General features: G+C 37.4%; 2 protein-coding genes across 3 annotated transcripts in view; both read right to left on the bottom strand.

Moving 5' to 3' along the window:
* The window catches only part of LOC134602376 (tyrosine 3-monooxygenase-like), a 51834-nt gene extending 47118 nt beyond the window's left edge, over positions 1 to 4716 (bottom strand). The window contains exons 1-2 of the mRNA XM_063447207.1: positions 4593 to 4716; positions 2701 to 2875 (exon numbers count right to left, since the gene is read on the bottom strand). Of these exons, the coding sequence (XP_063303277.1) occupies positions 2701 to 2875; positions 4593 to 4691 (274 nt within the window). The 5' untranslated portion in view covers positions 4692 to 4716. The remainder of the gene's footprint in view (positions 1 to 2700; positions 2876 to 4592) is intronic.
* Positions 4717 to 9331: 4615 nt separating this feature from the next.
* PAH (phenylalanine hydroxylase) overlaps positions 9332 to 24012 on the bottom strand; it is a 51423-nt gene continuing 36742 nt past the window's right edge. For both annotated transcript variants that reach the window (XM_063447205.1, XM_063447206.1), the window contains exons 4-13: positions 21238 to 21326; positions 16762 to 16829; positions 16119 to 16315; positions 14186 to 14321; positions 13046 to 13115; positions 12613 to 12669; positions 12096 to 12191; positions 11704 to 11837; positions 10859 to 10974; positions 9332 to 9886 (exon numbers count right to left, since the gene is read on the bottom strand). In XM_063447205.1, the coding sequence (XP_063303275.1) occupies positions 9843 to 9886; positions 10859 to 10974; positions 11704 to 11837; positions 12096 to 12191; positions 12613 to 12669; positions 13046 to 13115; positions 14186 to 14321; positions 16119 to 16315; positions 16762 to 16829; positions 21238 to 21326 (1007 nt within the window). In that variant the 3' untranslated portion in view covers positions 9332 to 9842. The remainder of the gene's footprint in view (positions 9887 to 10858; positions 10975 to 11703; positions 11838 to 12095; positions 12192 to 12612; positions 12670 to 13045; positions 13116 to 14185; positions 14322 to 16118; positions 16316 to 16761; positions 16830 to 21237; positions 21327 to 24012) is intronic.

The raw sequence follows: 24012 nt of genomic DNA on the forward strand, positions 1-24012 counted from the left end.
CACTAATTATGGACCTTTTTATCTATAACTTAGTATAAGTTAAGTTTTAACGATTTTCTGTGATTTCACCTATTCTAATATTCTATTATTCCCATATGTTACGCGATGGCATCCTCCAACTCTTTCTTTGTGTGTTGTTGTCATAAGTCAAGTGTATCAAAAATTTATTTAATTCCCAAAAAGGCTCAAACTATCGTGTGGGGTTGCATTATATATACACTGTCAGGATTATTCACTAAAGCATGAATTATGGGAAATTCAAAGTTAGTTGCCAGTTAGTTGCCAGTGCATTTAATATTTTTGATCAGAATAGCCAAATTGGAAACATCACCGTGATGAGTTAATTTCAGTTGTTACGATCTCAGATTTGAAATTGACCTAGAATTCATATTAAATTTACAACAATTCACACTTTTATGAATAAACCTGTATATTTTTTATGTTTTAATAAATCAGTTTATTTTCCAACGTATGTCAAAAAGCAGTATATGTTTTTTCACAAATATGTTTATGTTTATTGTATTTATTAGTATGTTACTATTTTTTATTTTTTTTTAATCTCTGCTTTGGATATCAAAATAATGAAAAGAGAATGAGGTTTATTTTGGAAGCATCCTATATCCAAGTACAACAAATAGATACAGAGTGACCTCTAGTGTTGGTTTGACATTAGAACACTACACATTAGACTAGCTTGAAAGTGATCTGGAATTGCACTCTCGTGGAATTATAAATTCATCTTTTTTACATTTTGTAGAAGGTAGAATTTATGACACTTCTAAAGATAGATCTATTTTTTTTTCAAAATGGTATTTGTGCTTGCTGTTGGGCACTACGGTGCCCTCTCCCTGGCACATAAAAGCAATGTTCTTCCTTGCCTGCTATTATAAGCCAATAAGCCACGTGATGGGTTGTAAAGACATCTTGTCACATCCCGTGGCTCTCTGTCTATATGCTGAATTGCAAGGAAACAATCTGCAATATTAGAATATATTTTATTTGTCCAATAAACTGTTAATACAATTCAAATTGTCTTGCAGTGAAGATTTCAGATACTAGTGCTCGTTACGTCTCTGATGGCACTGGTGTGTCCAGAAAACTAGCCAAAACAAATGATTTACTGTATCACCTCTATCTTCTCCAAAGTGATGCAAACTCATTGGCTTAGCTTGTATAATATTTGTTAAGTATATTTTAAAGAATGGGGCAATGAAATCATGATAACCTGTGTCTCAAACCTAATGTCATGTCCATAACTAAATAAAGAACATTCTGTGTCATATATGATGCACTAGTACAGGTACCGGCCTGGATGTAACTAAAAATGTGATGGTTATATTGTAAACTGGACACAAATCTCTGTCATTATATATAATTATTATATAGACCATGGGGATTTGTTTGGCTTCTGATCAGCTGCAGACTTCTCTTTAGGTAAACTTTGCTGCTCACAATAATGATAGATTTATGTTGACGTACAGAGTTATACAATAAAGTGTGAATTCAAAGTTGATTTTAAATTTAGGAATGCTCCAGGCACCATAACAACTTAATCTAAATGAAGTTGTTATGGTACAAGTAGGCCACTGGATGCACTCTTACCTCAAGGGATTAAGCCGTTCGCGAACAGTTTAACCCCAAAGATTCCCCCATCACCGATCTCAGGGTTTAACACCTTGAGGTAAGAGTACACTTGGGGGGCTCCTGGCACCATAGCAACTTAATTTAGATGAAGTTGTTATGGTGCCTTACTGTGCCTATACTGTCCCTTTAAGGTCGAAGTGAATTAGAGAATATTTCCAGTTTGGCTACTTTGACCTTAAATTTGAAATTCACTTTGAATTATTTTTTGAACTCTCACTTTTGTTTAAGGGTAACTCCAACCACCATGACCACTCCAGTGGTATGAAGTGGTCATGGTTCTAAGAGTCAGTAGGTGCAATATTTCAGCTTGAAACACTGCACATACTGAGATAATTGTAAATATATGCAAGGGGTTAATTGCCCCACAGCATAAAATACACATGGTAGCACTGCATGCTCTCCCCACCACCGATCCGCCTCCTTGGTGACATCATCAGAATTGCATTGGAAAGCATTGGGTTGGCTAAAACCGGCAAGAAGGCGGGATGGGGGCGGGGTCAAATGTAATTTTGGTCAATCAACACCTCCTCATAGAGATGCATTGAATCAATGCATCTCTATAAGGAAAATTCAGTGTTTCCATGCAGAGCGTGGAGACGCTGAATGTCAGTGCTGTACTGTGAAGCACTGCCCCAAGAAGCACCTCCAGTGGCCATCTACACCAGTGGCCACTTGGAGGTGTCCCTAGGGGGCAATGTAAACACTGCCTTTTCTCTGAAGGCATTTATACTCAACAGAACAACTACATAAAGCTGACGATAGTGTACATTTGATTAAAAATTCAACTATAATAAACATTTATTTAGGTCAACATAGCTGAATTTGAAATAATATTCAAAAATTGTTTTTGGAGTCAGCTATTTTGGGATGCAATCTGCTACAGGTTTTTTTTTCACTTTTTTAAATGTATTTATTTTTTTATTAACTCAATTTATTATTCCGCAATTTAACACTCATGTTTTTTTTCTTATAGAAGTCAATGAGAGGAACTTTCCTTATAGAGACAAAGACATAACAAGATGGATGATAGATGATTTAACCATGATGAATACTTACATCTTTCCTCTGTGGCCACTCTCACATCATCCGCCATTCTTTTTAAAGATGCAATGAGAGAATTCACTGAAGAACTTGCGATGTCACATTTCACAAAACACTCAATGCCATCCCCTCTGTGCCTTACCCGTCTTGTAGGTCTCGTTTCAAAATGGTAGACGCAGGCATCAAATTTCTTAAAGAGAAAATATATGCAGAGGAAGGTTTAATCTGTGAAAAATGTTCTGTTTTTTATTCTATTAATCTAAAATGTTTTTAACAATGAAATTAACAACCCTACATCATCCACAAATATATACATGCTTTATAAATTCTAGGTTAAAATCCAACTCAGCGTGCTGATGAAGATGTTTTACAGAGGGATGTGAGCAGTGTTGTGGTTGCATGGCACCAGTCAAAAACACTATTAAAGGGGCACTTCAGACCCCTAAAGCATGTTAGCTTGAAAAGCTTTGCGAGTGAATAGTGCGTCCCCTTTTTTTTATTATACAAAAGTGCAGATTTCAATAGAAATTTACGCGGATATATATTAACCTGATTACACTCCCCTAGGAAGTTCTAACCAGCTGCCAATTGTTTTGCCCTCACACTATTGAGGTTTTTGTTTTTTTAACCATTTGCCTGCTGACTGTTATTGCTGCCACTGGGCAAACACTACCTCACAAAAAAAGTAAGTCAATTATTATTTTCAAATGTACATTTCAGATTCTAGTCAATTTAAAATTGGTGCTTTGTACCTTATTCTTTGCACAGAATCCTATACTTTGTATAGGGTAAGGAGGCAAAAAGCACTGATTTGCAACCAGGCAAAGAATGCAACTGACCAACTGGTGCATACTTGGTTGGGCGAGCTAAATTCCATTTGGAATTACTTTTAGCAGGTATATGGATTTCCAATTAGATTCAGACATTTTTTTCGGATTTTTTTTTTCTGTTCAGAGAACAAATCGAGGTTTAACCCCTTAAAGACACATGACATGTGTGACATGTCATGATTCCCTTTTATTCCAGAAGTTTGGTCCTTAAGGGGTTAAGTGAAAAACTATGTTAATGTATTTTTTTCAGAGGGCATTTTATAGGGAATTAAAAAATTGCCCAGAATACACTTTTAACATATGACCTGGCATTTTTTTCCACTGAAAATATCTGTTGAAATGAAAAAAAAGAAAAAAAAAATCCAGCTTCCCTAGATTCCCCCCCCCCCCCCAATACTTCGTATTAAAATATAGCACAATTTTCATCAATAAATAGGAAGTAACCAGAATGAAGTTGCATGCAATAAATTAAAACTGTCACATAAATAGATATCAGCTGGGGGACATACACAAAACAAGGAAATGTTTGTATATCCCACACAAACTTTAAACAGCAAATGTAAAATGCAAATTGTGAATTATCAATAAAATATATATCTGCTTATTTATAACAAACGTCTACCCCCACACCACCTAAAATTAAAATCTGAAATAAACTGACTTGTAAAACGAAAATGTATTATTAAGGTACATTGTGACTTTGAGATGAGGTTAGGGCAAATAATTTTGCTGACATAAACAAGTGGTGAGCAGGCTTTACCAGCAGCTATTGGACTACAACTCTCAGAACTATCAGTCAGCGAACATTATCTGGAAAACGTGTACACCGCCTGATTTTGTTTATGCTCTCCTTCTGTTAATATTCCCATACATTTGTCTAATATGCATTAAAGATTATATTATTCTCATATCAGAGACAACCCTACACTTCCTAAATTTCTGCTTTGAAAACCAAAGATAAGCTTGTAACTTATAATGCAGCCTTGACAAGTTTAGTTACATGGATTTTTGAAACAGCCCTTTCTATGCCCCAGAATGCCAGTAATATTTGAAACTCTCCTGTGTGATTGTATTTACCTCCAAGGTTCTGAGGCTGGCTGATAGGCCACAGGTGCTGGAATTCTTCAATGTGAACACGAAATTTAATGATCTTCTCTCTCCATGATCTGGCTCCATGTTCCTGTCCACTGATCCAGCTATGTGAAGTCCTCCCAGGATATCCTTCTCATTCAGATCATCTTCAGTGTTACCTTGAACACTCTGAGAGGCTCCCATGTCAGATTTCATTGCGAATGTTTCCCTGGATGCAAGGTATTACGAATGGCAAAGTATACTCTCAGGAATGGGATCTGACAGACAGCTACCTTAATCAACTGGATTCACTGATAGACTCTTGGATAGGATCTGTAAAGAGGTTGAATTTGTAGAACAGCCTAATGCTCTATGTGACATGAACTGAGTAACCTCCCAGTAAGCTCCCAGACATTTTATAGTGTTAGTGGAAATAAGTCTATGAATATTCATTCCTTGCCCAATTTACATCTCTTTCAGTTCTGCTAAGGTGAATCACCGCATTGTATAGTCTAAAAAAAGAAAGCAGGATCAGGAGCCAAAATGTATAAAATGTTAGTTTTTCTTCAATTCATGGTTGCTCATAATGTCACTGGAATAATAGTTTGAAAAGTCAAGTGTATTATTTATGTGCTCCTAAGCATAGTGACTTTATTAAATGTTACTCTACTCATTTTATTAGCATTCTAGAAAATAATAGATTGTATTCATAAAGAGCAATTTTGGACAGATCTACATTTTTAGAGCTTTCCAGGAACGTCCTCAATGTAACTGGTTAGTACTTGACGTCAGAACCGATCTTCTTACATATTTTCCAGCGTTCTAAGACCAGATATACAACGTTCCAGACTGGCCATTGTGCAAGTCTACTCCAGAAGGCTCCAGTTGCCCATAAACCTAAGGAGAACAGAACACTGCACTGTCCAAGGTTCTGAATGTGAGATACAGCCAAAGGTAAGGATTAACAGTCTGATGAATTTGTGAAACCTATTTTATGGCATGAAGCAGTTACTATGTGGACATTCCTCAAATTTTAGAACTATCCAAAATTGCTCTTTATATATAAAATCTATTATTCTAGAATGCTAATAAAAAAGGTAGAGCAACCTTTAGAATTCAAAATATTATTCATTACACCAGCACCTTTCCTGCAGAATGCTGGTTACTGGTGTGCCCCCAATTCCTTTTTTGTCTTTACTATTGTTCCACTTTATGACCAATTTATTGTTCATTCAACCACATCATTGGCTGCAGGTTGGTACGTCAACAGATGGGAGTTTATTGACTAAATAGTGCAAAATGTAGTCAATAATAGCCAATTTAGAAAACGTGGCTATAGTCATCATAGTTTGTGTATGTTAACTGGTTTCTTATTTTGCTACAGTTCAGTGCTAAATTAATACACAAACACATCAGGCAAATTGAGTCTGGAAGAAAATGTATTCCATTCTGTTACAGAATCTAATCTATTCTGTAACCTGTTTTATTTTTAATTCACAACCCAGCCATATCTAACAAGGATCATAATGACATGGCGAATGAGAATTTATTTTAGACGCCATTGTTCTGTGTGTAATTTTCTGTGTATAGTTTTTAGATTAAGAAGACAAAGTAAAAATTGTATTTTTATAATTAATGAAGACACGTGAAATTAATACTAGATGTTTGTGTATCTTGCTAAGTAAGTAAAACAGGACAAAAAATATTTCCTATTCCTTCTTGTCGAATCTAAGAAGTAGTATATCTGCATACCAACCAGCAGAGGCAGGGAATGGAGTATATTTCTTCATTATCATGAATATGACTGATCAGATCAATGCCAGTTCACATAGAGCCAGTCAAGCAGGAAAATATAGGTACAACTACCATATGAAAAACAAAATTGTAGAGAAAAAAAAATCAGGAAGGAATGTCTGCACCGACCTACGGGCTGGAGAGAAAAGGATTTGGTGGGAAGCAAGAAAATAAATCTACCCCAAAAATGGTGTGTGTGTTTAGATTGTATTAGCTAGAAATGTTGCTTTAAATTATTATAGCCAGAAATATTCTCACAGTTTGTAATGTGATTCTAATTCTCTGACCCTGTCCCATAATAAGTATAGGATGTCAGGCTATAAAACTATGTGTAAACTCCTTAATAAAATCTGTATCAATACATTTTTCCATGAGGACCTTTGAGGAAGGTGTTGCTTTTTTGCTTTTGCACGGTGGTGTTTTTTTGGACAACTCGACCTAGACAATTGTCAGGGTACCTGTGGTCTCTACCTCCGAAAGAGGTAGAGACTTAGCTGTTCCTCCATCCAGACGGTCTGATGGCTCCCTTCCCCGCGGTCTACCCGGTCATGCTAGGCCGGCCGCGAGGGAGTGACTGCCTTTTACAGCATCTAGGCAGGAAGTAGTCATCAGGACACTCCCCCGGAACAACCTGTCAGTCAATGGCTGCAGGACCAATCAGGACGCCTTGGAGGCGTGGTTACTGCTCTGAACAGGGTATTTAACAGAGCTTCTTTCATTAGCTCATTGCCCTGTCGTGGTTCTAGCTTGTTCTAGTCACTCAGTGCTTGTGTATTCTATTATCCCTTTTGGTTTTGACCCGGCTTGTTTACCTTACTCTGCTTATCTCTGTTACCCTTGATTCGGCTTGTCTCTCGCTTACCTGTCTTCTGTTACCCTCGACCTCGGCTTGTCTTTGACCATTCTATACTGTACTACTTACGTTAGTCCGGCCATTCTAAGGTCCGGTATACGTATCTGGCTACTGTTTGTACTCTGCGTGTTGGATCCCTGTCCCGATCCTGACAACAATACATCGAAGTCTCTGATTTAAATCCTTCAAAAGGTCTGTGGAAAATTATTCCAAAATAAAATAAATTTGACAAACACATAGTTTATTAAACTAGTTACTTAGTTACATAGCAATTTATGTTTTAAAAAAAAAGCCTTATGTTTATCAAGTTAAACCTTCAACTTATCCAATTCTGTTGCTGATCGAAAAAGGACATAAAAGAAATACAATCCCACTGGACTAAAAAAGGCAGTCAGATTTTTCCTTGGGTCAACAAGCTGTTACTAAATATTATCTTTCATTTAATATTCTGTTTTCACCACCCCAAAAAACATTCAGACATTTTCAAAAAATTATATATTCCAAAACAACTCATTCAGGTAAAGAATTAGTCATCACAGGTGTCTGTAATATTAGGACCCTTTTCCTCAGCTGAAGGCACAATCACCTTTCTGGAAATATTAATGGAGGACCTTCTGTCCTTTGCACGATGATGCCAATAAACAGATTATCATAGAGCTATTTACATGTTCAATGGGATTCCTTTTATCCCGCATCATTAACCTGGATTTTTACCTGGACTTTTACATTATACACTGGGAATATGTGATTTCTCCTGTATTTTTGTTTTACATGTATATGCTTAAAACCGTGTGGCGGCATCAATCAAATATCTGAAAGTGGTCATCAAGTGTTTTGTGATTACATACCGAGAGATGTGTGGTGGAATGAGTTGGATTTATTATTGAACATGAAGTTTTCATTTAATATATTTTATATACTGCCCAATCTTCACATTTTAGTTTTTGGAAATCATAAGCAAGACTTTCCCCTATGGAGGAGAGAACTGTCACAATACCTCCTGATGACCCTCCTAGTTTGAGTGAGAGTTGTCTTTTTCAACAGATTTTTGCCTGTCATTGTTCACATTGTGGTAGCTAGTCCTTCTTTATCCTGCTGTTTGCATTCCTTAACCTTGGCTTGTTTTATTGTTTTTGTGCTATTCTATTCGGGTTCTTCACTAAAGTTACAATTTCAGGGAAATCAAAGTGAATTTCAGATGTAAGGCAAACTGAGAACAGAATTGACTTGCAGAATATTTCTAGTTTGGGCTAAATGTTTAAATTCTCTTTAAATTCACTTAGATTTCTTAGTAATTCTCTCTTTAGTGAATACCTCTGTACATCTCTTTTTTTCTTGGCTTGTTCCAGATTACCAATGTAGGCATTGTGTCAAGCCTAGCATCTCTAAGTAATATGCAGATACAGAACAATGGATACAGGGTGTGCCAAATAGTACAAATAAATAAACTAAATATTAAAAAAATACAAAAAGGTACCAAAAACAAGTGCTGAAAGTCTATAGATTTCACTTTTCTTCAGGTATTAATGTGATGTCTTGGGTCAAATCATCATCAGCATATGAAAAAAACAAACGCAGAGGGGACCAATGGTGCAATAACGTAGATAGGTTTGGAGGTTAAAAAGTGCCAACTCAGGGTTTTAAAGAGCTATAACCAGTGAGTTGTCACTTTTTAACCTCAGTCTTGTCTGTAGTTTTTGTTTCTACTGTTCTTCCTCTTCCCCCCTCTATTACAAAATCAACATTTAGTTGCTGACTTCTAACCATCAATCATATTTTTTCCCCATCAGTAATCTTTTTATATTTTTTTTGGACCACGAATGGTACTCCAAATGACGAAACAAGCAAAATGATAAATTCATTCCTAGTTTCAGTTGTTTTGTGATTCGGTCTTATGGTGATACGGAATTTCGGAATTCAGATGATTTTCTGACAGCCCAAAATTAAGACCAATCACGACTTGTTTGAAACTGAATGCAAAAAATCTAATAACTCATTAATATACCCTGTGTAATAATTAGAATCAGCGACATTCATATTACACAGTTGACAAATTTTATGTTGACAAATATGAAAGTAATATAATTGCAGGAAGACGTTTTATGGTATCTGTACTTTATTGGGTAATGTTTATATAGATATTATACAGATAATGATTTACTGAAAAATTCCATGAAAAAATAAAGATTCTAGAGCAGGCAGGCTATAAAATATACTGTTATACTGTAAGCTTAATCCATTAGACTGTAGAGTCATATTAAAAGGTTAATTTGCACCTCTTCTACTTGCTTGACTGACTGACATCCTTCATCTTCATTTGCTTGCAATCTTTTGATTACTAATTGTGCAGCACTGAGAAATATATTGAAGCTTTATAAATAAAATAATAACTACACGCTTCAAAGACGGTTATTGCATAAAAACACAGCATTATATCAAAAGCTTTATACAGAAGCTACTTTTATATCTGAAATCTTCATGGCAAATCAGAACATTCAATCAAAATGAAGAATTGCCTTAACAAATGATATACTGGTCCATTTAAAATGGCATATGCATCAACATTAATCACAAAAAAAGTCATTGCGGACATTGGATTCAAATCATTTTCACTCCAGTTTTCTCAGCGCGCTGCAGAGGATCCCAATTTCACCTTTAAGGAGAAAAGAAATACCCATTATTTCAACTATTACTTAAATTGCTTGTGTCCGCTCTATAGTGATGCCTGTGTCATCAGATAAATTAAGGCTGGGCGAGGAATGCAGAGCAAACGTGTAATGAGAAGTGACTTGAATTTAACCTCTAACGCTGCGGCATGCCTGGATAACTCTACATAGCTATGTAGTAGTCTGCCTAAATTATAGTAAAGCTGAATCATTCTTGATATAACACACGTAAAATTGGAGCGTGCAAGCAGAGAAAAGAACCATCTAAACCTTGCTTAAAAATAGTATTTTTTATTTTTTATTTTATGGCTAACAATGTGCATACAGAATATATATTTTCTTAAAAAAAAAACCATAACAAGCTAAGTCAAACTCAACAGTACCCACAGGGACCTATACAAGGGGAGTGGAGCGCATTTGGCTCTGTAGTAGGGTATGACTAAGCTCACTTGGCAAATTTCCTGCATACGCCTATGGTGAAGATACTAGAGTGAAAACGGTTTATAGATTTTGACATATATTGCTGCCTGCTGAATTGTTATACGATTCTTAAAGGAAATCTGTTATCTTTGTTACTATTACAGAAAATAACCGATTACATGTAACACTTTTTAATGCATCTCCTGTCTTACTCTTGCTCTGTGCGAAAGATGCACTGAAAAAAGTGTATATAATATGTATTCATTACAAAATAATACACACAAAGGCAATGACACCAGTAATGTTTGAGTTTAAATGATTAAAAAAAAATGAAATGTTTAAATAACACTGATTAGATTTCACGCAACGGAAACATGGTGTTGTTAACGTACATCTTGCATATCTAATTTGTGAAATTTAAGTATATTCGTTCGTTGTGTTGGTGGTGTATTCATGTCATGTATTCTTTCGTAAAGTGATCTTCCGTGCAGTTGGCTGATAATGAACTTAACAAAGTATTTTATTAGTTGATATCTTACCGTTAATGCAGTCGGCAAGATTTTTCAGTTGCTGCACGTTATCCAGCACCTCAATGCTTTGCGTGTATGGATTATAACGAACGGAGAACGGGCGCGGAATGATGGCTGCGAATTTTCTATTAAAATATTGAAACATATTTACATAATGGTCACCTACACAACACACTTAAGAAGTAACAGTGAGATAATAACAGAGCTTGGAAGATGACCAAAAATAGATGAAGTTTGAAATAGTTAATTTGGAGAATTTTTCGAGTTCATTTATTTTGGCCCAAAATTCACTTTGAAAAATCACTTTGAATTGCCAACAATTCACACTTCACCAATAACCATGATTTTACTACTAATGGCAGTAGTTATTGTAGTGTATTAGGTTTTTAATGTAAAACTCCAGAAGAATGAAATCCTAAAATATGCTTGTGTCTGTCTGTTGCTATTACATAATTAATGTGACCAGACTTTACATGCTTTGGGGATCCTTTCGTAGGTAATGTACGGCCATACAACTTGTCCAATCTATATCAAAATCTGACCAGAATTTGCACTCTGATTATTTATTACAGACAATATGTGCACATTTTCTCAGGAATGATTTGGTATCAGCTAATATAAGTTCCATCCAACATTTTGCACATTAGACAATTCTTAAAGACTGAATTCTGTATCAGTTTCCCCAAATTTGTTGTAGTTTTTAATGTTCTTTTTAATTTAAGATGTAAACAGGGGAATGCGACTTTATTTGCCCAACTTGGAGAATTGACCATTGGAAAACCTTTTCTAAGTTGACTATCGCTTTAAATAAGAGGAGATAGTGACATAATAAATAAAATGTACATTTTATTTACCTGACTTTTTCCTTTGCGTCTTCAAAACTTTCAGCAATAAAATAAATTGGTTGAAATTCTGTGATTGGGTACGTTTGCTTTGCAGTCTTCTCTGGCTCAAAGGGTTTAAACTCGGGTTTATCTGTCAAGCAATACTGTGCAAAAAATCATTAATAATAACATCTACTACTATGGATGCTATACAAACAATGCTAGCATTTGGAAACACACACATGTACCCACATACGCACACACATACAATTCACACTATAACCATTAGTGTACACATTGATAAACTGCATATTATAGGAAAATAGCGCCTTTAAGCCGTTCTGTAGATATCATAACAAACCATGAGAACAAAGCCTCACGTGACATTATTTCCTTTAACAGGAAGGTACACTGATTCATACCTGCAATTCTCCAAATGATGAGAGCAACCCAGCTCCATATGCTTTCAGCTTATCACCTTGCTTACAAATCCCAAACTCCGCAGTAAACCAGTATACCTAGCAATGAAAATAGAAACGCACTTCAGTAGATGTAAAGCGTTCGCAATGGCATATACTCTCTCTGCAACATAACATTTTGCCATGAGACTTGTAAAGAAAAAAAAACAAAACACTACATTAACCCCTTAAGGACACGTGACATGTGTGACATGTCATGATTCCCTTTTATTCCAGAAGTTTGGTCCTTAAGGGGTTAAAGGAATAGGATTAGAAAGCCTACACATTTTGTTGCTATAGCATTCCATTTTAGCATTGATGTAATTAATTTTGTTTCCTACTCAATTAAGTATCTTCTTTTGTCCCGAAGAAGAAGTCATTATCTATAAAACTGTTATCTGGATTCCTTAAACAAGAAAATATGCATAGATAAAATTATTTAGCGGATAAAAATTATTAAAGAATGATTCATGTACTTTACCGTAGCAAGCATTTCAATGTACTCATCGGGAGCACCAAGAGAGGCCAATCCAATTTCCTGAAAATATATAATTTAAAGATTTAGTTTTGGTTATCACAGTGGAATCATTAATTACTCAAAACTCGTTACGTTACACCAGAAGGCTACCAATCTTTCAGCTCAGCATAGTTCAACCCATCCCATCAACTGGCCATACACCAAAATAGAGAAATCTCAGCAAATTGTAAAGATTGACCTATTATTTTTTTGTCCAGTCCTGACTCATGACTTGTTTATGCAGCAGACGTGCAGACCTATGTCTTTTGCCAATAAAGCATGCTAATGTAAGTAATATATGCTATGATATTAACTTTATTACTTCCCAACGTGTTAAACAGATACATTGAAGCGTTACTTTCTGTTATTAAGACCACAAGAACGAAATAATACTTACTTGTGAAAACTGAGCAAAACTCGGATCAGCAAAAAGTGGTGCGTGTCCCAACAATTCATGACAAATATCTCTGTTAAAACAGGTGATGAATTTTAATATACGTGTGTGAGTGTATTACACGATCTAGTAAGTAAAAACCATGATATTGGGGAGGTTTATGATAAATTGAGACATTATATTAAAAACATGCCATTTTAGTGGAAAAAGAGGTTCCCTGAAAGGTTATAAGTGAGGTAGATATCCAGCTTGGACTGTTTTCATTAGAAGAATATGGACTGGTTCTTTTCTACTTTAAATATAGACGTATATGCAGCAGTTTAATTTTGCACACAGTTATGATGGGAGATTTCGAGGTTCTAATCTTCTGTTTTTCAAATTCTACACTACCGTAATGCGGAGTTCTTAAAAAAACAAACATTTTTCATCTATCTCACAGTACAATCAGTGGATCTGTACTCCAGTTTGTTTGTTAGTTGGCTTTTGTAAAACCTAGTGAATTAATTATGTTTGGTCATTTATATTTTAGAAAAAGAAAACAAACTCAGTAATATTTTTTTCCTATATTATATCTCTGTAAAACATATTTCAGGGATAATTTCAATAAAGAATATTTGTAAAAACTATTTGTTAAAAATGTTCTGTAAATGTGTCACTTCTATAACACTACATAACATTGGGAATATCATCCATAGGAAATACAAGGACATAATATCTAAATTGTATAAAATTTTACTCTATTTTACTCTATTCTGATTTTGGGTGTGAATAATTCTAGCAAACAGCCATGTGACCCAAAGAAAGATCAGAGGTAAATGAATGTGTATGTTTTCAAAGGAGCAATAATAGTTTAGTAAACTTTTAAAATTGTTGAAAAAAACAAAAGAATAAAATTACAGATCTACCATATGTTCTAAAGCAGGGATAGGCAACCTTCGGCACTTCAGATGTTTTGGACTACATCCCCCATAATGCTCTTACACCTTTAATGCTGGCAAAGCATCATGGGAGGTGTAGTCCAAAACATCTGGAGTGCCGAAGGTTGCCTATGCCTGTTCTAAGGCTTTCTTAAGAAAAGGCATTTGATTTGGTGAAAAAGCACCTTTGATCCATGAGCATATAGTGGCACAGAATTTAACTTACGGTTCCGGAGTATACATTGGTTTTGAGCAGTGGCGAATATACTGTGTAGAGTGAAAGACCCTGAATGCCAGTCCAGCCAAGAAATCCCGAGATGACAGCAAGCCAGCAACCGGGCGTAAACGAAAACCAGTGCAGGCTTTATGGAACAAATAAAAAAATACATGTTAGTCAAACTATTGGTAGATGTTTATAAATTCTGCAGCCTGTAATTTTATTTCCTAACAACAATATCAGAGTTGTTTGATAAATTAGGAATTCCAAGAGAATAAAGTGAATTTCAAATTTGGATCAGGTAAATTATATATTATTAACCCCTTAAGGACACAGCTTCAGAAGCTGTTTGTGTTAAACTGCAATTTGCATCTCTCATTTATTGTAACACATATTATATACCGTGTTTTTAGAGGGCAAAGAGGGCTTTAATTTGATGTGACAAATACACATATAAATTCTAATTTTTTACAAAAAAATGCAAAATAATTGAAAAACTAAACAAAATTAATTCCCGAAATTAGTTTTCCTGGAACTATCTTTAGGTACCCCCCCCCCACCCTCACGGCCCACCTCCTGCTGAGCTGAAGGGGTTAAAACCCCTTCAGCCACTAACCTTTCTCCAGCGCCGGGCTCCCTCGGCACTAGGGAACTCTCCTCCTCCTGCCGACGTCAGTGCTAAATGCGCATGCGAAGCAAGAGCCACGCGTGCATTCAAACCGTCCATAGGAAAGCATTACTCAATGCTTTCCTATGGACGTCAAGCGTCTTCTCACTGTGATTTTCACAGTGATAATCGCGGCAGAGCCTCTAGCCGCTGTCAGTGAGACGGCCACTAGAGGCTGGACTAACCCTCAGTTATGTTTTCAGCTGCAGGGTTGAAACTAGAGGGACCTGGCACCCAGACCACTTCATTAAACTGAAGTGGTCTGGGTGCCTATAGTGGTCCTTTAAGTCTGAATTTTTATGATGTGTCCATGCCCCAATTTGGAATTTTTTCCAATTACTTCACAAAGCCATACCATTTCCCAAAGAAGACACCCCAGGGTGTTTCAAAAGGCATATTTTGAACCATAGCGTGGGATAATTTTTTTGCTAGCCTGTACCAAGTACTGTACCATTTTTTTCCCTGTTTTAAACTTTTTTTTTTACTATTTTACAACTTTTTTTAAACTTTTTAAAACCTTTTTTTTTTACTGTTTACCCCTAACTAGCCTAACATTAAATCCCCCAATTTCCCTAATAACTTCTACCCACCCTAGCAAAATAAATAAATATTTTACAAATATTTAAGTAACTAACTAAATAAATTAAAATGTAAAAATAAATAAAAGTTAACCCTCAGTGGGTCCAATCAAGATAACTTTTTGTTGTCATGGTGTATTGGCACAGGGGGAGGTGGTAACAAGTGTAAGGAATCACTTTGTTGCTTTGTAGTTCTTTCCCTGTGACCTGTTCTGTATTGCCATTGGGGAATGTTTTGTGTAATGTTTATTTTACTGTATGCTGTGATCTTTGTAAGCTGGAACTGGATACAATAAACAGTCCGAGTGAGTCTGAGTTTTAATGAGTTGCCAAGAAAGAAGCTGGTGTTGTCTCTTCCTTGAGGTCTCAGAAGATATGGCTATTCATTATCCTCTATAGAGAAATTACTAATAAGAGTATTGCCAGAAGACTGGATGGATAGAATATATCATATAGTAACCAGATATCAGCTCAGTATATCCTGCGTACGCTACCAAAGAGGAGTCCTCACATTTAGTGGAGCAGTTTAGTGCTGCAAGTTATGTAAAAAGAACCCATGGATGATATATTAAGGCTGTATCATCACAGGGGATGATTATACTCACCAGAAAAAAATACAATAAGCTGTAGTTGTTCTGGTGACTATAGTGTGCCTTTAATGTCAATCGTACACAAAAGGCAACTTTACAACACGTACTTTGTAAAAAGTTGGAAACATCTTCAAGCTGTGGAATGTTATTCTCATTATATCCGCAGTATTCTTCTAACAGTGGAAACACGTGGTTATGTTCATAGCAAGCATGCGTTGGGTACAGAGTCTTCAGCTCCTTAAACACTGTCCCCCATGTTTTCTTCTCCTCTTCTGTGTATGTCACACGTGGTATTGGTTGTCCACTGATAGAAACAAGACTGAGATGTTACTCACACAAACAAAATGTCACTATCAGTTATACAAATGGTTTTTAATCATTAAATTTAAGATATAAGGCATTAAGTAACTATTTGTGTGACAAAATGTCTGGACATGCAAAAGGTGACATTGTAACTGACTTGCCATTAGTCACCTCAACTCGGCCTTAAGTATACAGACACGTAAACATTAAAGGAACACTCCGAGCATCATACGACAAAAGTAAGCTGTAGTGGTTATGGTGCTTAGGGTGTTCTTTTAATTAAGTATAAACAGCAATTTGTAGCGCACAGTTAAAAAAGTAGATGAATTACAGTGGTATCCAACTCTTTAAAAGCATACAATATATTAAAATGTGTTCTGGCAGAATGGACAGTTTGGCAAACCATTTTTGTACCCAATTACAGTATATTAAAACAAAATAAATTACTGTCTGTAGTTGAATGCAATGTCAGCAAATTCTTTGCGCCTTGCAAGATAAACTGGATCAGTAAACCCCTAGAAAGATAAAATATAGAAATTAATCATTTTTTTTCAGAATATTTTTTTTTTCTTCTTGCCCATTTCTAATGTAAATGTACCAAATTAGTAAAACAGCTTAAGGGGTTCGTTGTGTTACCTTTTTAAAGCCCATTACATATTTTGCCTTTTATCTTTCTAACATTTCGAAAATGTGTGATAATTATATCTTTATCCCAGACTAGGACAGAAAACTAGTGAAATCTAAATGTTTCTGGGTGAAATAATTTGATATTATAAGTAAGGAAACATTTAGTGAGCAAATAATAAATATATAGATAGATAGATGCTCAATAAAAATTATTTAAAGGAGAAAGAAAAACGACAATATCAAAGTATTTATCAATGTATGCATATTTAATCAATTAATATAAAACTAACCGTTTAGGAATATGTAATGTTAAAAAAAACCTAACAAACAAACATGACAAATGTAATAAATATTTAGTTTTTGGAGTTTCACAAAAATGTACACATTGAAATTAGTTAGAAATTAGCTGCTTGGACAATTTTTACTTGTGTAACATTTTATATTTCTTTATGATGAAGTTGATCAGTTTTATCTACAGTATAAGGGATACAAAAAAGCCATAATGTTGTTATTCCAAATGTAAATGTAACTTTGTCGAAAGTATGGACTTGTCCTAATATGGACACGGAAAGACAACTAATTCAATGATCACACATCTTCTATGTGTCATCACACCCAGATACGGATATATGACATTTATATTAGACTTTGTTTATTTTTTAAATCCCTTTTATTTTCCTTTGAAATGCTTCTCTGAAGATCATGAAACATGGCACACAATGCCTAATACATATTGGATTAGACCACAGTACAAGAGAGCAATTATCTATAATTACACCACTTTGCGGTTTGAATTGATCCTGGTATCTTAATCAGAAATGAAAAGTGTTTGTGCTTTTTTTTGTTTGTTTCTCAAAGCAATTTATATCCAGAATAAAACACACCTGAGCTCATCAAATATCAATAAAAAAATAAATAAATAGCTAAATATATATATATATATATATATATATATATATATATATATATATATATATAAAGCACTGATTATTATAATGCACATTTATAAAATGACATCATAAAAACAAGCCTATGACAAACTATAACTTTTATTAAAAAATGTAATTTTAATATGAAAGCATTAACAACAATATAAGTACTTTTGCTAAAAATTCTGTTTTATCAAAGGTTAATATTAAGATAGGAAGTTATGTTTCTTTCACCTAGTTTGGAATACAACACAGCCGTAATAATTAGGAAATTACAGTGGAAAGTCTAAACAAAGTTTAGTAACTTCAACAGGTCATATGTTGAACTTGGCTGTTTTAGATGATTTTTCCCCACAGTTTACAGCAACTTACTACTGATGTAGCTACCTCTTGGTCACATGCAAAATCTGGGCAGTTATCTACACTATGATGGAGACCACACTAGGTTAGTTCTCTTTGGACTACAAATTGGTGGTAATATAGGTAATCTATATAAACCTAAAACTAGGAACAAATAAAGATCAAATTAACTATAGTATGTTATTCAGTAAATAATGGTGAGTTGAGAATTGAATTGAAATATGTTGCTTAAAAAGATCGGATTTGGGGGGCGTGGCTAGCTGAGCAGCTAAGCAGACGTGTGTACAAAGATCTCCTGGAAAATCAGCTAAAACATACATCAAAAGGCCACGAAAAGCCTGCAGAATAACGCCACAACTTGGCTCCTGGCGACCCTGACATTAGGTGGTCGTTCGATAGGCCGCAACAGCCAGCCAAGATGGCGCCTAGCGGACCTCAAGGCTCTAGTGAATCAGAGATGTCCCCGGACGAGGAGGCACCAGAATCAACACAAGCCCCTAGTGGGATATACAGGATAGATGACTCTGATTCAGATACCTCACCCTCTACCAAAGGGGATATCGAAAGGCTCCTGCTCGAGCGGCGAGTAGTCTGGAAGAAGGACCTGGATGAAGTCCACGGAGAACTGGGCGGCATCAAGGCCTGCATTGGAGCAGTAGAGACCCGAGAAGAGGAACGTAATAACACCCTCGCAGAGACCCGGGCTAATGTAGAGGACCTCTCCCAGCAGCTCCAGCGACTCACCCGCACCGTCACGGCCATGGAGGCTAGACACTGAAAGAAAAATATACGCTTCCGTTGGGTCCCCGAAACTATGGGGCCTGAAGCGGTGCTGGAGTTCGCTAACAAACTGGCCACAGTGATGGAGGTGAGGGGAGAGGGAGGGCTGCCGCCTATAGCTATGGCATTCCGGATCTGAAAGGCCGCGACGGCCCCAGTGGACGCTCCCAGGGACATAATCGCTGTCACTCGGAACACAGCGGTGAAAACAGTGATCCTGACCCGCTCACAGAATACACCCCACACCTAGGTGGACAGCTGCCAAGTCAGAATCTTCGATGACTTACCGTTTGCGGTCCTGTTGGAGAGACGCAAATTCATGCCAACCACCAAACTGCTTAGAGACCACGGAATCAGGTACCGGTGGGGAGCGTCGGGTACCCTGGTAGTGTCACACGGGGAAACAGTGCTTTCGCTCTCCGTCACAGATGACCCCACGGACTTTCTGAGGCGACTTCAGTTACCGCAGCTGCAGCCCGCTCCACTAGGAGCGAACCGAGCTCACCCCGCGGAGAGACTCACCACCGAGAGGGGAGGAAGAACTGGCATGGCGGCGGCAGAACGGCGATCTACACGAAAGCAACCTCCATAGTGTGGCTAGCCCTGAAGAAAAAACGCAGCCAATGGGACTGCCCTTAGCCCATATGAACTGCTACCGCAAACCACCAGACTGTGAGACTTTGAACTCTACATGAGACGTTACAGATCACCAGATCTTAAACTTTATAGGAGAGGTTACAAGTTTATACCATATAGTTTTTCCTTTTCCTTTTTTCCCTTTTTTTCTTTTTTGTTTTCAAACTCCACATGAGCCACTAAGGGGTTACTTTAAACTGCTCACGTTAAATTCTAGGCAAGAGGTGAGAGAGCTATACCAATATGTATATCTTTAACCCTGCACCAGCTGTCCAAGGGCGGCCCCAAAGAAGATAACATACTACTCTAAAATGTTTATTTTTTAATTTTTATTTCTAAACTGTAGTTATGAGAATGTTACGCTAACAGGCATACCATTCGCTCTATATGAGCTATCCGAGGGTTGTCCCTAACCTGTTTTTACTCAACCCCACAAGAGCAGCTAGTATGAGGTACCACAAATGTCTTAAGGGCTGTAAATGTCTGTAGGGCTCTGCAACCCCCACCTGAGCTGCCACCGTACTCACCCGGGTCCGAGACACGGGCACTAACTACCTAAGATACGAGGGGACCACAACGTGGGCACAAAAGGGACAGGGGGAGACGGCCTTCTAGAGAAACACAGAAGGGGGAACGGGGAGATGGACAGGTCAACAGTGGGTGCGAAACAGGGACCAGACACACGACCAGGCACCACAAACGCCATAGGATCTGGGGGACCTCTCAGCCCATTAATATGACTGCAAGGAGACAACCCACGGACATGCCCCACCACTTAACAGCGGGGGACGCACTGAGAGACAACCGGGCGAGACGAAAAAGAGACTGAAGGAGAGGAGGGAGTGAAGAAGGGCAAGGGATGGGAGGCACATGTACCACACAATGGAACTAGAGAGACACCTAACGAATAGTGGGATAGGGATGAAACCCACGTCTGGGGAGCAAGATAAGAGGGAACCTCACGGAGACACATAAGGGGATCCACACAGTAACCTAATGGCCTAACCACAGGGGACCCACCTGCTCAGTCGCAATTGATTATTATATGCCACTAAAGTATAGCGATGCTTGTTTCTTAAGTTTGTATTATACCTTTATATGTTTGCTTTTATTCTTTTTGAACTGGAAATTGTATACTATTACCACAACCCGTGGAAATCTTCCACAACAAAACTAAAGAATATAAAAAAAAAATAAAAAAAAATAAAAAAAATAGATCTGACTTTTTACTTTTGACTTTTTAATACAGCTTTCATCTTCCTTGTACTGAGCAGTTTTTCTTGTGTACATTAATTTTATAAAGAAAAAAACACATTTCATGTAATATGCTCTTAAAATATATTAGTTATGCTTCCCTTAATGATTGTATGAGAGTAGAATAACCTGTCACCTTCTTCACGTCTCCAATGCAATTTATGGAGTGTTCATTCGCCATTGGTGAATGGACGGACATTATTTTCTATAGTCACACGCCTGATATTATTCTAGCATGTATTTGATTCATATTGAATAACAAACAGGAACACAGCAATCTCTTGATGTATGGATTTGGGATGTTAGTAGATGTTAGTATTAAAGAAAAGATGCTCACAGGATGGTCAGCATCCAGTTCTGCTCCATAGCTCAGGATTTGATTAGCAAACTTGTCCAGATCCTGTATGGTTCTTGGAAACCATGGAACTGCAAAAAATAAAGAATTCATTATGCTCAAAATTGAAATATTTACAAAGAAAAAAAAAAAAGTGTCAACATTTTAGAGCCATTTCTTGTTTTGATTTCCTATCCAACTAAAGTTTTGGCTAACTTTGGAATTGCAGACACTATTGGACTACAATCCCGGTGATGCACAGACAGCCTTACTCCTCTCTAAACATGTTTGTTGAGTTTGTTTCCAATTACCTTGATAAATACTGTATTCCGATACCTACAAATCCACAAAGTGTCACCACTTTAAAAGGGCATTTCTAGTACGTACACTAATAAATATTTAATTCGCTTTATTATTTCAATATTACAGATAACAGTTTTTCATATCTATATCTTTAAAATGCTTTTGCTATTTTTTTTCTTTCTTCCAGTAGTGCCACCTAGTGGTAAGTGCTTTGCCTTACATCATAGTTATCAACTGAATGTTGTTTAACCCCTTAAGGACCAAACTTCTGGAATAAAAGGGAATCATGGCATGTCACACGTCATGTGTCCTTAAGGGGTTAAAAGATTAAAAAAAATTACAAAACAAAACATGAAGAAGATATAGTTTCAACAGCATCCAATCTAAATGAAGCGAACTTACAGCACCAATTATTTCACAATTTAATTAGTATTTCTCATATTTTTTTTGTATGCATTGCAATCATGTCCTACTAGAATTATCTGTGATTTATAGTTTTCTCGACCAGAGCATTTTTCACACAATGTCCATGCCTGAACAGTGAGAAATCCTTGGAGAGGTATTCCATGACTTTTGAGTGAAGAATGCATGGATTTTGCTCACTGCGGAAATGTATCATTGTTGCTAGGCATTGTGGTTGCATGGGACCGTTATAGGATAGTGAGAATTAACAAGTGGCTATGAATTTTATGTTTGTAAATTCTTTATTATGACGATCAGGTGAGTACAAAGTCACAAATATTCATACACCACAACAGTGTATATACTGTATATCAGATCGTAACTCAACATTGAAAATAAGCATCGTTAGCTTCTGCTCATCTAACATTCAGCAAGCGTCATATGGCTGTTAATCAGTCAGTAAAGCGTAGGTAATTTGAGCAAGTTAAACAATTGAACGACTATAGATAGATGCATCTTTTCGAGCTAAAACAGTTCCAGTAACTTCAATAATCAAACAAGCAAGGTTAAACAAGAAGATATCACGAAGCCCCTGTTCTGCAGTCTTTCCAAGTGACCTGGCATATAGACCTAATAGCCAAGAGAGTAGGTAAGAGCTGTAGTCTCATACCTGGTGAGATGTGACATATATGGCTGAGAGAACCTGCGCATCCCCAGTTGGGGGTAGTGTCGGATATGTGTAGGCATATGATGTTAAGCTAAGTGTGTTGTGTTGCAGGCGAGATTGTGAGTTCCAAGCACTTACAATGCACCACTAAGGGCGCCACCCCCAAATTCCACACCCTAATCTGGGATCTCCCGAAGATGGGAATTCTAGTTGTCCCTCGTGTTACATAGGTGGTTTGGGTGTGTCTGTCTACTTCAGTAGTCCGTCAGTCAAACGTCTGTTGAGGTGCCTTGGAGTGTCGTAGGGCGTATGTTTTATTCCCTTCCTTTTGTCGGTCTAGCGTGTTTTACTTTGGGGTCGCCTCTCAGTATGGTCAGTTCCCTAGTTGTCCCTTTAGTCAGCTTGTGGTGATAGTACTGGTACGCCTCCCTGGGATCTACCGCCTATTTCGCCTTTAGCTCGCGCATCCTCACAGTCGGGTACCCCTGATCCGACCTCCCCGGGCCAGTCTGAGCCGCCACCACTGTGTCCCAGAAGTAGGTCGCGTGGGTTTGAGTAGAGACCTTGTACGTTGTGAAAATGAAAAAAGGAGGGGGGGAGGAAAGGGGGGGGGGGGAACACAGATGTGGGGGGGGGGGAAGGAGGGTGGGGTGGTAGGTGGCACCATTTGTCAGCGCGCGCTCGGGCACTCCTGAACCGTGTGAAATAATGTGCTTTACGGTCTTCTTGCTCCCGGTCTTGAGAGGTATACATACCACGGAGTCCAGGCTTCGACATGTTTGGTGCTCCTTCCGAGCAGTTCTGCGTATCGCGCCTCGGCCGTGTGTATGTCCTCTATCCTCTGAAGCCAGTCTGTCATAGTTGGTGGTTGTGTTTGTTTCCATTTAGCGGGTATGGATGCTTTGGCCGCATTTAGTAGGTGGCGGATTATCGACCTCTTGTATTGGGCTATTGAGCCTTCCGTGTGATGGAGTAGAGCCATTTCTATATTGAAGTCAGGTAGGTCACCTAGGATGATTGTCATTTCCCGTTGTACGTCTTCCCAAAACGGCTTAATCTTTGCGCAATCCCACCAGATGTGTCTTATTGTGCCTGTGTGGGATTCACATCTCCAACAAGTGTCTGTAGACCCCGGGAATATTCTACTTAATAGGGATGGAGTCCTGTACCAGTGGGAGAGTAGTTTGAAGTTGACCTCCTGGTAGTTGGTACTAATGGAGCTCTTGTGCTGCAAAATCAATATCTGCTCCCATTGTGCATCAGTAAATGTCCTATCCGTCAGCTCTTCCCATCTTCGCTTGAACGCCGTGTTCCGTGTGCGGTCTCCTGTTATTAGCTGTTGGTAGATGACTGAGACACTGCCATCGGCGGCGGAGCCGGTCATGCAGGAGCGTTCAAACCACGTC

This window comes from Pelobates fuscus, chromosome 3, assembly GCF_036172605.1.
Source record: "Pelobates fuscus isolate aPelFus1 chromosome 3, aPelFus1.pri, whole genome shotgun sequence".
Lineage (NCBI taxonomy): Eukaryota > Metazoa > Chordata > Amphibia > Anura > Pelobatidae > Pelobates > Pelobates fuscus.